Source organism: Dasypus novemcinctus, chromosome 15, assembly GCF_030445035.2.
Source record: "Dasypus novemcinctus isolate mDasNov1 chromosome 15, mDasNov1.1.hap2, whole genome shotgun sequence".
In the NCBI taxonomy this organism is placed as follows: Eukaryota; Metazoa; Chordata; class Mammalia; order Cingulata; family Dasypodidae; genus Dasypus; species Dasypus novemcinctus.
This window is the reverse complement of record NC_080687.1, coordinates 34,550,736-34,563,942: the sequence shown is the minus strand read 5'-3', so window position 1 is coordinate 34,563,942 and position 13,207 is coordinate 34,550,736. Positions and strand designations below refer to the sequence as shown.

The 13,207-nt window shown below is 35.7% G+C and overlaps 1 protein-coding gene across 5 annotated transcripts in view; it reads left to right on the top strand.

Annotated features, from left to right (window-relative positions):
- PCCA (propionyl-CoA carboxylase subunit alpha) overlaps positions 1-13,207 on the top strand; it is a 537,919-nt gene that overhangs the window by 294,986 nt on the left and 229,726 nt on the right. For all 5 annotated transcript variants that reach the window (XM_058276458.2, XM_058276457.1, XM_004458407.4 and 2 more), the window contains one exon: positions 9,246-9,356. In XM_058276458.2, the coding sequence (XP_058132441.1) occupies positions 9,246-9,356 (111 nt within the window). The remainder of the gene's footprint in view (positions 1-9,245; positions 9,357-13,207) is intronic.

Below are 13,207 nucleotides of genomic sequence, written 5' to 3'. Positions count from 1 at the left end.
TCAACATCACTAATATCTCATAGTGGATGTTGGCAAACTTTTTCTGTGAAGGTCCAGATAGTAAATATTTTAGTCTTTGTGGACTATTCAAATCTACTGTTGTAGTACGAAAACAGCCTTAATTTATAAACAAAAGAGCCATGGGTGTGTTTACAATAAGGCTTTTAAAAAAAATAAAATTAGGTTGCAGGTTGGATTTGACCCACAAAATATAGTTTGCTAATCTCTGCCTTAGAGAAGGGATACATGCTGTAGTGAGAAATAGTTATAAAATTAGATTTTTGGTGCTCCATTTTTATAGAACATAAAACTGGAAATTATTTTGGCCCGTGGTGAGACATAGAATATGGTAAAAGTTCTTTCTAATGTTTGTTTACTATATTAGTCTTATGTAATGTGTTTTTACTCTATATAAAAGTACAATGATGAATATAATAATTAATTTTTTGAATACCTTGGCATTCCAAATGAACGTTATGTTATTTGAATTTCATGATAATCATACAAAATAACTTCTTAATTCCAACGTTTTACAAAAGAGGAACTAAACCTTCAAGGGATTAAATAGTTTATCTAAGGAAACAGACTTGATTTTTGAACTTCTGTGTCTGGTTGCAGAATCTATGCTTTGAGTCCTTTGTTTATTCTTTAAAAGTGAGCATTCATTGTGACTTGAAACATAAAGATAAGGGACCAGGCTTTGTACATATGTAACTCAGCATAATGGTGTAGAATAGAACGATACAAAAGTGGGTGAAAGAAATTGGAGGAAGTTAACAAACCTTTCTACTTAAGTTTCTTCAGCTCTGTTGTTTTTCAGTCACCCTGCTTTTCTTGTGGACGTCTGGTCTAGTGCTTGCTTTTCCTTGATTTGAAATTCCTCCTCACGTTACCTTTTATTCCTGTTAAACATCTTTGTAGTCTGGAAGGTCAGGATCAAATACTTCCTTCTTCATAAAGCCTTTTAATACCCTCGAACTCTCCCAATACCTTTTGTATCACTCTTGTGGCACTTATCTTTTTTTTTTTAAACAGATCAATTTTATTGATACAGATTAATAAAGCATAAATCCATCCAAAGTGTACAATCAGTGGTATTTGGTATAATCACAGAGTTCTGCATTCAGCACTTCAATCATTATTAGAGCATTTTCATCGTGCATTTTTAATAGTAATAATAAAAAGTAGACAGACCAAAAAACTCTTCACCTCTCGATCTCTGTGCTTCCCCTTACATACATAGCTGCTATTATGTTTCTGTCTCTCTAGTTTATTTGTGTGTTTGTGTGTATATATATATATATATATATATATATATATATATAGTAAACGCAGTCTTTTATATGCCATAGTACCATGTGTTATACAGTTCCATGTCACATTTTTTTAGCTTTCCTTCTAGTAATATACATGTCCTTAGACTTTCTCTTTCAAGCACTGTCATGTCCAAAATAATAGCTCTGCTAGTTACAAGCACTATGATGTGCTTTCACTGTTTTCATTCATTTCCAAAGATGTACAAACAACCTTTTTACTAATTCTGCACAGATTAACCCACAGCTTTCCATTCTCTATCCTCATTCTATTTTCTGGTAACCTGTGTTCTAATTATTAACTTCATGAATTTACACAATAAATTTAGTTCATAAAAGTGCAATCATACACTATTTGTCCTTTTGTGTCTGGCTTGGTTCATTCAACATAATGTCCTCCAGGTTCACCCATGTTGTTGTATACTTCATGACTTCATTTCTTCTTGTAGCTGTGTAATATTCTATTGTGTATATACACCACAATTTGTTTATTCATTCATCAGTTGATAGACACCCGATTTGTTTCATCCTTTGACAGTTGTGAATAGCACCACTATGAACATTGATGTGCAGATGTCTGTTCATGTCATTGCTCTTAATTCTTTTGGGTACATACTTAACAGCGGTATTGCCAGGTCACATGGCAAGTCTGTATTCAACTTCCTTAGGAACTACCGAACAGTCCTTCATAGTAGCTGTATCATTGCACATTCCCACCAATGGTGAATAAGTATTCCTGTCTTTCCCATACTTTCCATCATTTGTAGTTTTCCTACTTTTTTTTTTTAAGATTTATTTTATTTATTTACCTGCCCCTTTGCGGCTTGCTTGCTCTCTGCTCTCTGTGTCCACTCATTGCGCGTTCTTCTGTGTCTGCTTGTCTCCTTTTGTCGCCTCATCTTGCTGTGCCAGCTCTCCATGGGCATGGGCCATCAGCTCTGAGTGGGCACGGGCCAGCTTGCCTTCACAAGGAGGCCCTGGGAAGTGAGCCCAGGGTCTCCCATATGGTGGACTGGAGCCCAATCGGTTGAGCCACATCCGCTTCCCCTACTATTTTAATAGTAAACATTCTAATAGATATGAAGTAATATCTCACTGTATTTTTTATTTGCATTTCCCTAATTGCTAGTGATGTTGAACATTTTTTCATGTGTTTTTTGCCATTTGTATTTTTTCTTGGAGAAATGTCTATTAAAGTCTTTCACACATTTTAAGAATAGAGTAGTTTGTCATTTTATTGTTGAGTTGTAGATTCTCTTTATGTATCATGGATATTAGAGCCTTATTGGATATGTGGTTTCCAGATATTTTCTCCCATTGAGCTGCCTTTTCACCTTTATGACAAAGTTCTTTTTAGAGACTAAAGTGTTTAATTATGAGACAGTCCCATTTATCTATTTTTTCTCCTATTTCTCATGGTTTGGATATAAGGTTTAAGAAACTACTGCCTGCCACAAGATCTTGAAGATGCTTTCCTACATTTTCTTTCAGGAGTTTTATGGTTGTCATTTTCATATTTAGGTCCTTGATCTATTTGGAGTTAATTTTTATATAAGGTGAAAGGTAGGAGATAGCAGAGTACTCTTTCTTCTGTATGTGGTCATACAGTTCTCCCAGCACCATTTGTTGATTAGATTGTTTTGGCCCAGCTGGGAGGACTTGACAGCCTTATCAAAAATCACGGCGTAGATGTTAGAATCTATTTCTGAATTCTCAATTTGGTTCCATTGGTAAATTGGTCTTTTTTGCCAGTACCATGCTGTTTTTTACCACTGTAGCTAAGTAAGATGCTTTAAAGTCAGGAAGTGAGAGTCCTCCAATTTTGTTCTTTTTAAAGTCATTTTTGGCTCTTCAGGCCATTTACCCTTCCAAATAAATTTTCCATTTCTGCAAAAAATGCTGTTCATTTTTATTGGAATTGCATTGAATCTGTAAATCGATTTGGGTAGAATTGACACTTAACAATACTTAGTCTTCCAGTCCATGAATACAGAATGTTCTTCCACTTATTTAAGTCTTATTTTTTTTTATGAGTGTTTGTAGTTTTCTGAATACAGATCCTTTATGTCCTTAGTTAAGTGTATTCCTAAATATTTGATGCTTTTAGTCACTATTATAAATGGAACTTCTTTCTGATTTCCTCCTCAGATTGCTCATCAGTAGTATATAGAAACTATTGATTTTTGCATATTAATCTTATATCCTGCCACTTTGTTGAGCTCATCTGTTCTTCCTTTCCTGTTTGGTTGCCGTTTATTTCTTTGTCTTGCTTACTTGCTCTAACTAGAACTTCTAGCACAATATTGAATAATAGTGGTGGGTGAGCATCCTTGTCTTGTTCCTGATCTCAGTGGGAAAGTTTTCAGTCTTTTTACCATTGAATGCAATGCTAGCAGTAGGTTTTTCATATATGAATTTCCTATATGGAGAAAGTTTCCTTCTAGTCTTACCGTTTGGGGGCACTTTTATCAAGGATGTTGTATTTTGTCACATACCTTTTCTGCATCAATCAAAAGTATCGTGATTTTTCTTCAGTTTATCAGTGTGGTTTATTTCACTAATTGATTTTCTTGTGTTGAACCACGCTTGCATACCTGAGATAAAACCCACTTGATCATGGTAAGTTAATTCTTCCAATGTGCTTTTAGATTCTGTTTGCAAGTATTTTGTTGAGGATTTTTGTATCTGTATGCATTGGCCTATAATTTTATTTTCTCGTAGTCCTTATCTGGTTTTGGTATTAGGGTGATGTTGACTTCATAAAATGAGTTTGGTAGCATTCTTTCCTATTCAATTTTTTGGAAGTGCTTGAGCAAGACTAGTAATAGATCATCTTGGAATGATTGATAGAATTCACCTCTGAAGCCATCTGGTCCTGGACTTTTAATCTTTGGAAGGTTTTTGATGACTGTTTTAATATCTTTACCTTTGATTGTTTTTTTGAGGTCTTCTATTCTTCTAGTGTCAGTGTAGGTTGTTAGTGTGTTTCTAGGAATTTGTCCATCTCATCAACATTGTCTCGTTTTTTGGCATACAGTTGTTCATGGAATCCTCTTATAATCTGTCTTATTTCTTAGGGATCAGTGGTTATGTCCCTCCTCTCATTTCTGATTTTATTTATTTGCATCGCCTCTCTTTTTTTCTTTGTCAATGTAGCTAAGCTTTTGTCAGTTTCATTGATCTTCTCAAAGAACCAACTATTGGTTTTGTTGATTCTCTTTTTTTTTTGTCCTTGATTTCATTTATTTCTGATCTGATCTTTGCTATCTCTTTCCTTCTGCTTGATGTGGGATTATTTTGCTCTTCATTTCCTAGTTCTAGGAACTTTTTTTAATGCAAGCACTGAGGCCTATAAATTTCCTTCTCAGCACTGTATTTGCAGTGTCCCATAGATTTTGATACGTTGTGTTCTCATTTTCATTCATCTCAAGATATTTGCTGAATTCTCTTGCAGTTTCTTCTTTGACCCACTGATTATTTAAAAGCATGTTGTTTAATTTCCATATTATTTATGAATTTTCCCTTTTTCCATCTATTATTGATTTCCAGCTTCATTCCATTATGATCAGAGAAAGTGTTTTGTATAATTTCAGTCTTTTGAAATTTATTGAGGCCTGTCTTGTGACCCAGCATATGGTCTTTTCTGGAGAAGGATCCATGAACACTTGTAAAGAATGTATATCCTGCTTTTTGGGGGGTATAATGCTCTATAAATGTCTGTTAGTTCTAGTCATTTATCATGTTATTGTTCATGCTCTCTGTTACTTTATCCTCTGTCCAAATGTTATATCCAAAACCGAGAGTGGTGTATTGATGTCTCCAACTATTATTGTAGAGATATCTATTTTTCCCTTCGGTTTTGCCAGTATGTGCCTCATATAATGTAGGGCACCCAGGGTAGGTGCATAAATATTTATTATAGTTATTTTTTCTTGGTGAATTGTTCCTTTTATTAATTTATACTGACTTTCATTATCCCTTTTTTTGCATTAAAATCTATTTTGTCCAATATTAGTATTGCTGTTCCACCTCATTTTTGGTTACTATTTGCATGGAATATCTTTTTCCAACCTTTCATTTTCAGCCTAGTTGTTTCCTTACACCTGAGGTGAGTCTCCTGTGGACAGCATATAGATGGTTCATATTTTTTAACCCATTCTATCAGTCTGTGTCTTTTGATTGGAGAGTTCAAGCCATTAACATTCAGTGTTATTACTGTAAGGGCTTTCCTTACTTTCTCCATTTTGTCCTTTGACTTTCTGTTTTCATACCTTACCATTGTCAGTCTTTTTATGCTTTAATTTACCCTTCATAATAATCTTTATTTCTACACTCTGATCCAAGTGTCTCACCCTTGTTTTTCCTTTCAGGCTACAGCACTCCCTTTAGTAGCTCTTGTAATTCTGGTCTTTTGGTAACATTTTTTCTTATTTTTATTTGCTGTGAAAAGTTTATACTCACCCTCATTTTTGAAGGACAGTTTGCCAGATACAGAATTCTTGGCTGGCAGTTTTTCTTTCAGCACCTTATGTATATCACACTGCTTTCTTCTTGCCTGCATGGTTTCTGATGAGAGGTCAGTACTTAATCTTACTGAGGCTCTCTTGTGTGGGATGCTTTGCTTTTATCTTGTAGCTTTATTGCTGATATTGCTATTCCAAACAGCAGGTGCTTAACTCTTATTCTGTTAAGAGTGTATTGTCCTTCTTGGATATTGATATTTATGTCTTTCATAATTTTTTGGTCAATTTTTCCTCAAATATTCTTTCCACTATTTTTCCATTCTTTTCTCATTCTGGGACACCAATACGTTATATGTTTGTGCGTTTCATGTTGTCATTCAGTTCCTTGAGACTCTGCTCTATTTTTCCCCATTCTGTTCTTCTTTTCCAGTTAAAATGTTATGCCTTTGAAATCACTAATTGTCTTCAAGTAATTCAAATCTGCTTATATGTTCCTCTAATGTTGTTGTTGTTGTTGTTTTTTAAGATTTATTTATTTATATTTCCCCCTCCCCTTGCTGACTGCTCTCTGTGTCCATTCTCTGTGTTCTTCTGTGTCTATTTGTCTTCTCTTTAGGAGGCACTGGGAACTGATCCTGGGACCTTCCAGAATGGGAGAGAGGTGTTCAGTCTCTTGTGCCACCTCAGCTGCCTGGTCTGTTGCATCTCTTATTGTCTCTCCTCTGTGTCTCTTTTTGTTGGGTCATCTTGCTGCACCAGCTCTCTGCTCGGGCCAGCTTGCTGCATGGGCCAGCATTCCACATGAGCCCCCTTTCCACTCTGGCCAGTTTGCCATGTGGGCCAGCTTGCCTTCACCAGGAGACTCTGGACCTCCTGGTGTGGTAGATGGGAGCCCAATTGCTTGAGTCACATCTGCTTCCCTCTAATGTATTTTCAATCCATCCATCATGTCTTTCATTCCCATAAGGTTGGTCATTTTCCATTGGAGGCTTTCCAGTTCTTTATGCTCACCCAGTTTCTTAATATCCTTTATCTCTTTAATCATATTTTCTTTCAATTCTTTAAATTTATTTAGGAAAATTGTGTGATTATTATTGATTAATTGTATTAAATCCGCTATCTCTTTAGGATATTTGGTTTGTTCCTTTGGCTGGACTATCTCTTCCTATTTCCTAGTATGGCCAAGTAATTTATTGCTGATATTTAAGTTGTTGAAATTACTCTGATGATCAATTTCTCTCTTTTGCCTAGTGTTTTCTTTTTTCACAGCTCTTCTTTGATTTTTAGTTCAACTTATTCTGAGTCTTTAAAATTGTCCAGCTTTAGTTATCAAAGTCAGGTCAGGGACTTACTGATGCAGCACAGATTTTCTCCCAGGAGTTGAGGGTAAAAAGAGACTCAAAAGCAGATTTTCTCCTTGCAGTTTCATGGCTAGCCAGCAGATGGCACTCATCTGCAAACCTTTCCATAGAGGTGTTTCTTTTTACCTCTGTTTTCCTGTGTTTCTGGTCTGGCCAGAGCTGAGAATCAAAGTGGGCTCTCTTGGCCGAATTCACTGAAGAGAATTCCTCCAATCACCTTCTCTCTTCCCTTGTATTAGGTGACAGGGAGGAAGACATATGGTCCCCTCTCAGTTGGCTGCAGTGAGCCAGGGATTTTATCCCGGTAATGTCTTGAGGGCATGGGATGGGGCCTTTCCTGGCTGCCCCAGGGGTTTAGTATTTTGGTTTTCTCATGTTTTTTGTTTCAATTTTTTTTCATTTCTCTGCTTCTTGCCGTCCTGGGGGTTCTGCAGCACTCTTCTGTTCTGCTGGTCCCCAAAGCAGGTCCCTTGGACACCTTTTAGCCCTTTTCCCATTGTTTTTGTAAGAGAGTTGACCACTGCCTGTCTAGTCCAATGCCATCTTCCCAAAACTTTGCAGTTACATATTTTAACTTTCCTTTGAAGTAGATATTGGGTTCTAGGGTCAAAGCCTTCTATATCACTTGCTCATCCCCGCCCCCCCAACCATTTCATTGAGGAATACTTGACATATAATAAACACATTTAACATAATAGGACTTGATGAGTTTGACATATGTGTATACCTGTGAAGTCATCACTGCAGTCAAGTTACTGATCATATATATTGTCTCCAAAAATTTCTTCATGCACTTTGCAGTCTGTCTCCCTCCACCCTGTATCACGTAACCATGTGATGTGCTTTCCGTCATTGTACGTTCATTTGTGTTTCCTAAAGTTTTATATAAATGGACTCGTATGGTGTGCATTATTTTTTGTCTTGCTTCTTTAACTCAGCATAATCATTTTGAGATTCATCCTTATTGTGTGTATTAATGATTCATTTATTTTCATTGCTGAGTAGACTTCTGTTGCATGGATAAGTCATATTTTGTTTATCCATTCACGTATTGATGGACATTGATTCAACTATTGCAAATGCTATGAACATTTCTATACCTGTCTTTGTATAGACAGTGTTTTTATTTAACTTGAGTAAATACTTAGAAGTGAAATGGCAAATTTATTTGGTGAGGATTGTGTTTAACTCTTTAAGAAACTGCCAAAATGTTCCAAAGTGGTTGTACCATTTTATATTTCCACCTCAATGTCTGACAGTTCCACATGTTTCACTTCCTTGCTATACTCAGTAGTTTTACTACTTTTACTTTTAGTCACTTAAATTGATGTGTAGAGGTGTCTCCTTTATCTCTGCTGATAATACTTTGAACATCCTCATGCTCTTGTTAATTATTTGTGTATCTTCTTTTGTGAAATGTATGTTTGAATCTTTTTGCCTATTTTTTTTGTTGGCTTGTTTGTCTCATTATTGCATTGTAAGCATTTTTGGTCCAGATACAAGTTCTTTGTTATATGTGTTGTGGATATTTTCTCTCAATTCATGCTTGCAATTTCAATTTCATATCTCTTATTTTTTAGAGTAGGCATTTTTAATTTTGATGAAGTATTATGTATTGGTTTTCTTTTTATGTTTTGTTGTGTTTGCATTCTATCTAAAACTCTGCTGATACCCCAAGGTCACAGAGATTTTCTTGTATATTTTCTTTTAGAAGACTTAAAGTTTTAGGTTTTACATTTAGGCATATGGTCCTTTTTGGCTTAATTTTTGTGTATGGTGTGAATTAGGGTTGAGGTTTATTTTCTTTCTTTTTTTTTTTTTTCCAAGTGTATAGCCAGTAGTTCCAGAACCGTTTATTGCAAAGACAGTTTTTCCTCTATTGAATTGCCTTGGTGGTCACAAAGTTTTTTCTTTATAAGTTTCTGTTTAGTTTTTTATTGATATATCAAGTCCAGCTATTTTTTTGTTATAACTTGAAGTCAAGGAGATAAGCAATCTTGGGTGGTACTTTCTAGGTCATAGGACACTGATGATGAAGTTTCCTAGATTTTAAGAGATTGTTTAACTGACTCCTTGTTTTCTAAACCAATTTATCATTTTATTTTTAGGTGTTACACATAATATTTCTTTACTTCGAGAGGTGATAGTCCACTCACGCTTTGTAAAAGGAGACATCAACACTAAATTCCTTTCTGATGTATATCCTGATGGCTTTAAAGGTTTGTATGCATTGAAATATTTTAATGTATTAAAGTTATTATTTTTATATTTTATTGTAATGTGTGCATTTCTTAGTTTGAAATAAAAGTCTTTGGACCTATGTTATATTTTATTCTATTTATTAACATTTAGATTATCATAGAGTATTGGCATTCATGATTTGACTCTTCATGTGTGACTCAGATACTGTAATTATAATCTACGATTTTTTTTGAGTTAGGAATTAAACTATGTCAACTTTTTTTTTTTTTTAAGATTTATTTTATTTATTTCTCCCCACCCCCTCATTGTTTGCACTTGCTGCATCTGTTCATCTTCCTTGTTTATTTAGGAGGCCCTGGGAACCAAACCTGGGACCTCTGATATGGGAGGGAGTGCCTAATCGCTTGAGCCACTCTTTTCCCTGCTTTGCTGTGTCTCTTGTGTTTTTTTTTCTTCTTTGTCTCTTGTTGTGTCATCTTGTTGCATTAGTTTGCCACTCCTCCAGATCATGGCAGGTCATTGTCTTTAGGAGGCTCCAGGAACCTCCGCTCCCTGCGTTGTTGTTGTGTCTCATTATGTTTTTCTTCTTGTGTCTCTTTTTGCATCATCTTGTGTCACCTTGCCATTCCTGCATGTCACATTAGCTAGCTCTCTTGCTTGTCCTCTTTAGAAGGCACTGGCAACCTCCATTCTCTGCTTTGTTGGGCCTCTCATATTTTCTATTTTTCTTCTTGTGTTGCTCATTGTGTCAGCTTCCTGTACCTGCCCATTGCTCCAGCTCACTGTCTTCTTTAGGAGGCATCAGGAACCTAACCAAGGACCTCCCATGTGGTAGGTGGGAGCTCAATTGCTTAGGCCACATCTGCCTCCTATGTGAAATGTTTTTAAGTGTGGTGTTTTGGAGCAAAGCAGGAAGAAAGAGCTTTAGCTTTTCTGTTTTTCTGTTTTCTGAAAGTGAATTCAGAAATGTTTTCTATACTGATGCAGATATATACAGAAACTCTTCTTTCATGATTAAAAAAAACACAAAACACAGCTACATTTTGTAAAAAATAGCCCTGAAATTTTCAGAAAGCCAGATGTTAGTTTTCCTAATCAAAATGACGGTATCTAAGGTGGTGAGGTTTTCATTCTGAAAAATTGAAGTTTTGGATAAATGAAAGTGTGAAGTATGAAATTTAGCAATGTATTTAGATTTGTTTTATGAATAAATATGTATTGCTTTAGACACAAACAAAATTAAGTATGTTTAAGCAGTACAAAAATTGTTTATGAAGTGAACCATTGAGGATATTGTTACTATGTGATATTAAGAACCTACAGAACTTAACATGAGACTTAGTAGAAAAGTTATTCAGCTGAAAGCAGGAAGCACCTACATACATTTCTACACTAATAAACTAGGGAATATATGAAGAATATGTATTCCCTAAAAATTTCACGTGTTCTCCATATCAATTTAAATACTCAAAGTGTATATAAAATGACTCAATCATATTAGCACTATAAAGGGATTCAGGTCAACTTCAAGTATTGAGCCTTTTTTTTGTTTTTTGTTTTGTCTTTATTTAAGTATTGAGCCTTGAATGCATTTACAAAGTAATTTTTCCCTCAATTTTCCATACAGGGTTATTGTAAAACTAACTGGATATGACTGATATGAATGGTCTTTCAAAACTTGAGCGTTATAGGGTTTTATCACTGGTAACAAGGGTATTGAAGAATGTCTTCTATTTGTGATCTTAAAATGAAAACTAATAAAACTTCCACTTTTTTCCCCTGAAATTTTAAAAATATGGAATAGACACAATTTTAACATGATTATAGTTTTATAATTTTGTGATTATTTTATTAATATCTGTTGGTTTCTTGAGGCCAGGAACCATTTAAGTGATTGTGTTATTACTTTTATGAAAAGAATCTTATCCAGAGTATTGATGAAAAGGGATTACCATGAGTATTTTAAGTAAGCTGTATATCAGTGCAAGCAATCATTTAACTAAATTTTTATTTGACCTCTTGTCCTTTCTAATGTTTTAAATAAAACTTGTAGTAAGTCATGAAAAGATTTTTGGGATTTCCATATGCTTTTATGTGTGTATGGCTGATACATCTCTGAAAGTGATACTATTATGGAATAGTAGGCAGAAGGAGAAAACAGGTGAAAACTAAAACTTTTAGAACAAACATTGTGTGTGTGTGTTTTTATATATACATCTGCTCATTTATGTATTCTCTATAGGTATAAACATGCACATATATCTATATGTGTATAATATGTAATATGATTAAATGTTCCACAGGAGGAGAAAATGTGGCATTTAAATTTTCTAATTGGGGTTGAGGAGTATATGCTATACATTTAGCAGCAATAGAAAATGTAGAGAAGGTATCCACTTAAAATTTAGAAATTTACTTAAAACCTAAGTATTGGAGGACTTAAGGGTAATTGGCAGAGTAGGGAACTCCAGGACTCAGTCCTTCTACCAAAGGAGCTATCAGACAGGCAGGAACTGTCTGAAACAACTGTTTTGGGGCTCTAGAGATCAGAGGAGCACTGTCCAGCATCCAGGGAGGAGCAGAAGGGAAGAGACTGATGAACTACAGTAAAGAATGGTGAGTATCTCTTTCTGCGTGATGATTTCTGGTACCCATCCCTCAGTCTCATGGCTGTCTGCCTTGTGGTCCATTCCCGGGCTAGCTGCAGCTAACGGATAGAAACATAAAAATCCTTTTCCCCACAAATAGGGGTGGACTTGGCCATACACTGATCATAGCTTTTGATTAGCAAATTTGGATCACTGGGTCCTGGCTCTGAGCTACTATTTAAACCTGTCCTGCACAAAGGCAGTGACTGCAACCACTATTTCAACCCCACCTTGGACAGGGGTGGAGGCAGTGGAGATTTAAAGACACATTGCCTCCTTGGGGTATCAGGGAACATTTTCCTGAAGGGTGGCATCTGCTGAACAGGCCACGAAGACACAACTTCAGGGAACCAGTAAGAGGCTTTTGGTGTCCTTTCTGATCCCCTCATCAGGGCACTTTGGAGCCAGTCTGTGATCCTTTTGTGGATCCCTGATCTAGTTTTGTCTGGGATAAACTGACTTGGGAAAGCCCTCTCCAGGGTGACCCACCTGCCAGAATTTTCTCTCCAGGCAAAATCAACTGGAGAAAATGAAGGATTGTAAAAAAAATGCTATAGAGGCAAAACAGAAACAAAAGAGAAGAGGTCAAGATTCCTGGAGAAGGAACAGAAGAAAGGACGCTTTCTCCTACAGGAGAAACAATTGCACAAAAAGTGAAATCTTAAAAATTGTACCTTATATCCAGGGCAAGAATCAGATGAAGAAGAGCTGAAAAAATCTCATCGTTAAACATGGGCTACTCTAAAGGTCTCCAATAAGTGAACCAAGTGTCAGAGAAGAGCCATCGCATAAAGCCAAACAACAATAAAACCCTAGACGAGGGAGAAAAACTGACTTATCAAGAGTTAACTCATCAATATAATAAATACCTACACATCAATAAAAAATTACAGGCCATGCTAAGAAACAGGAAGGCTCAGTCAAGGGAACAAATTAAAACTTCAGAAGAGACACAGAATTTGGAACAACTAATTAAAAATTAAAATGATGCCAGGAGAATTAGATATACATATGCAAATGTATGAAAGAGGACCCCTATCTCACACCATATACAAAGTTAACTAAAAATGGATCAAAAACCTACATATGAGAACCAGGACTATAAAACTCTTTGAAGAAAATGTGGAGATGCATCTTCAGGATTTTGTGGTAAGCAATGGTTTCTTAGACTTTACACCCAAAGCGCAAGTAATGAAGGAAAAAACAGATGGGATATTCTT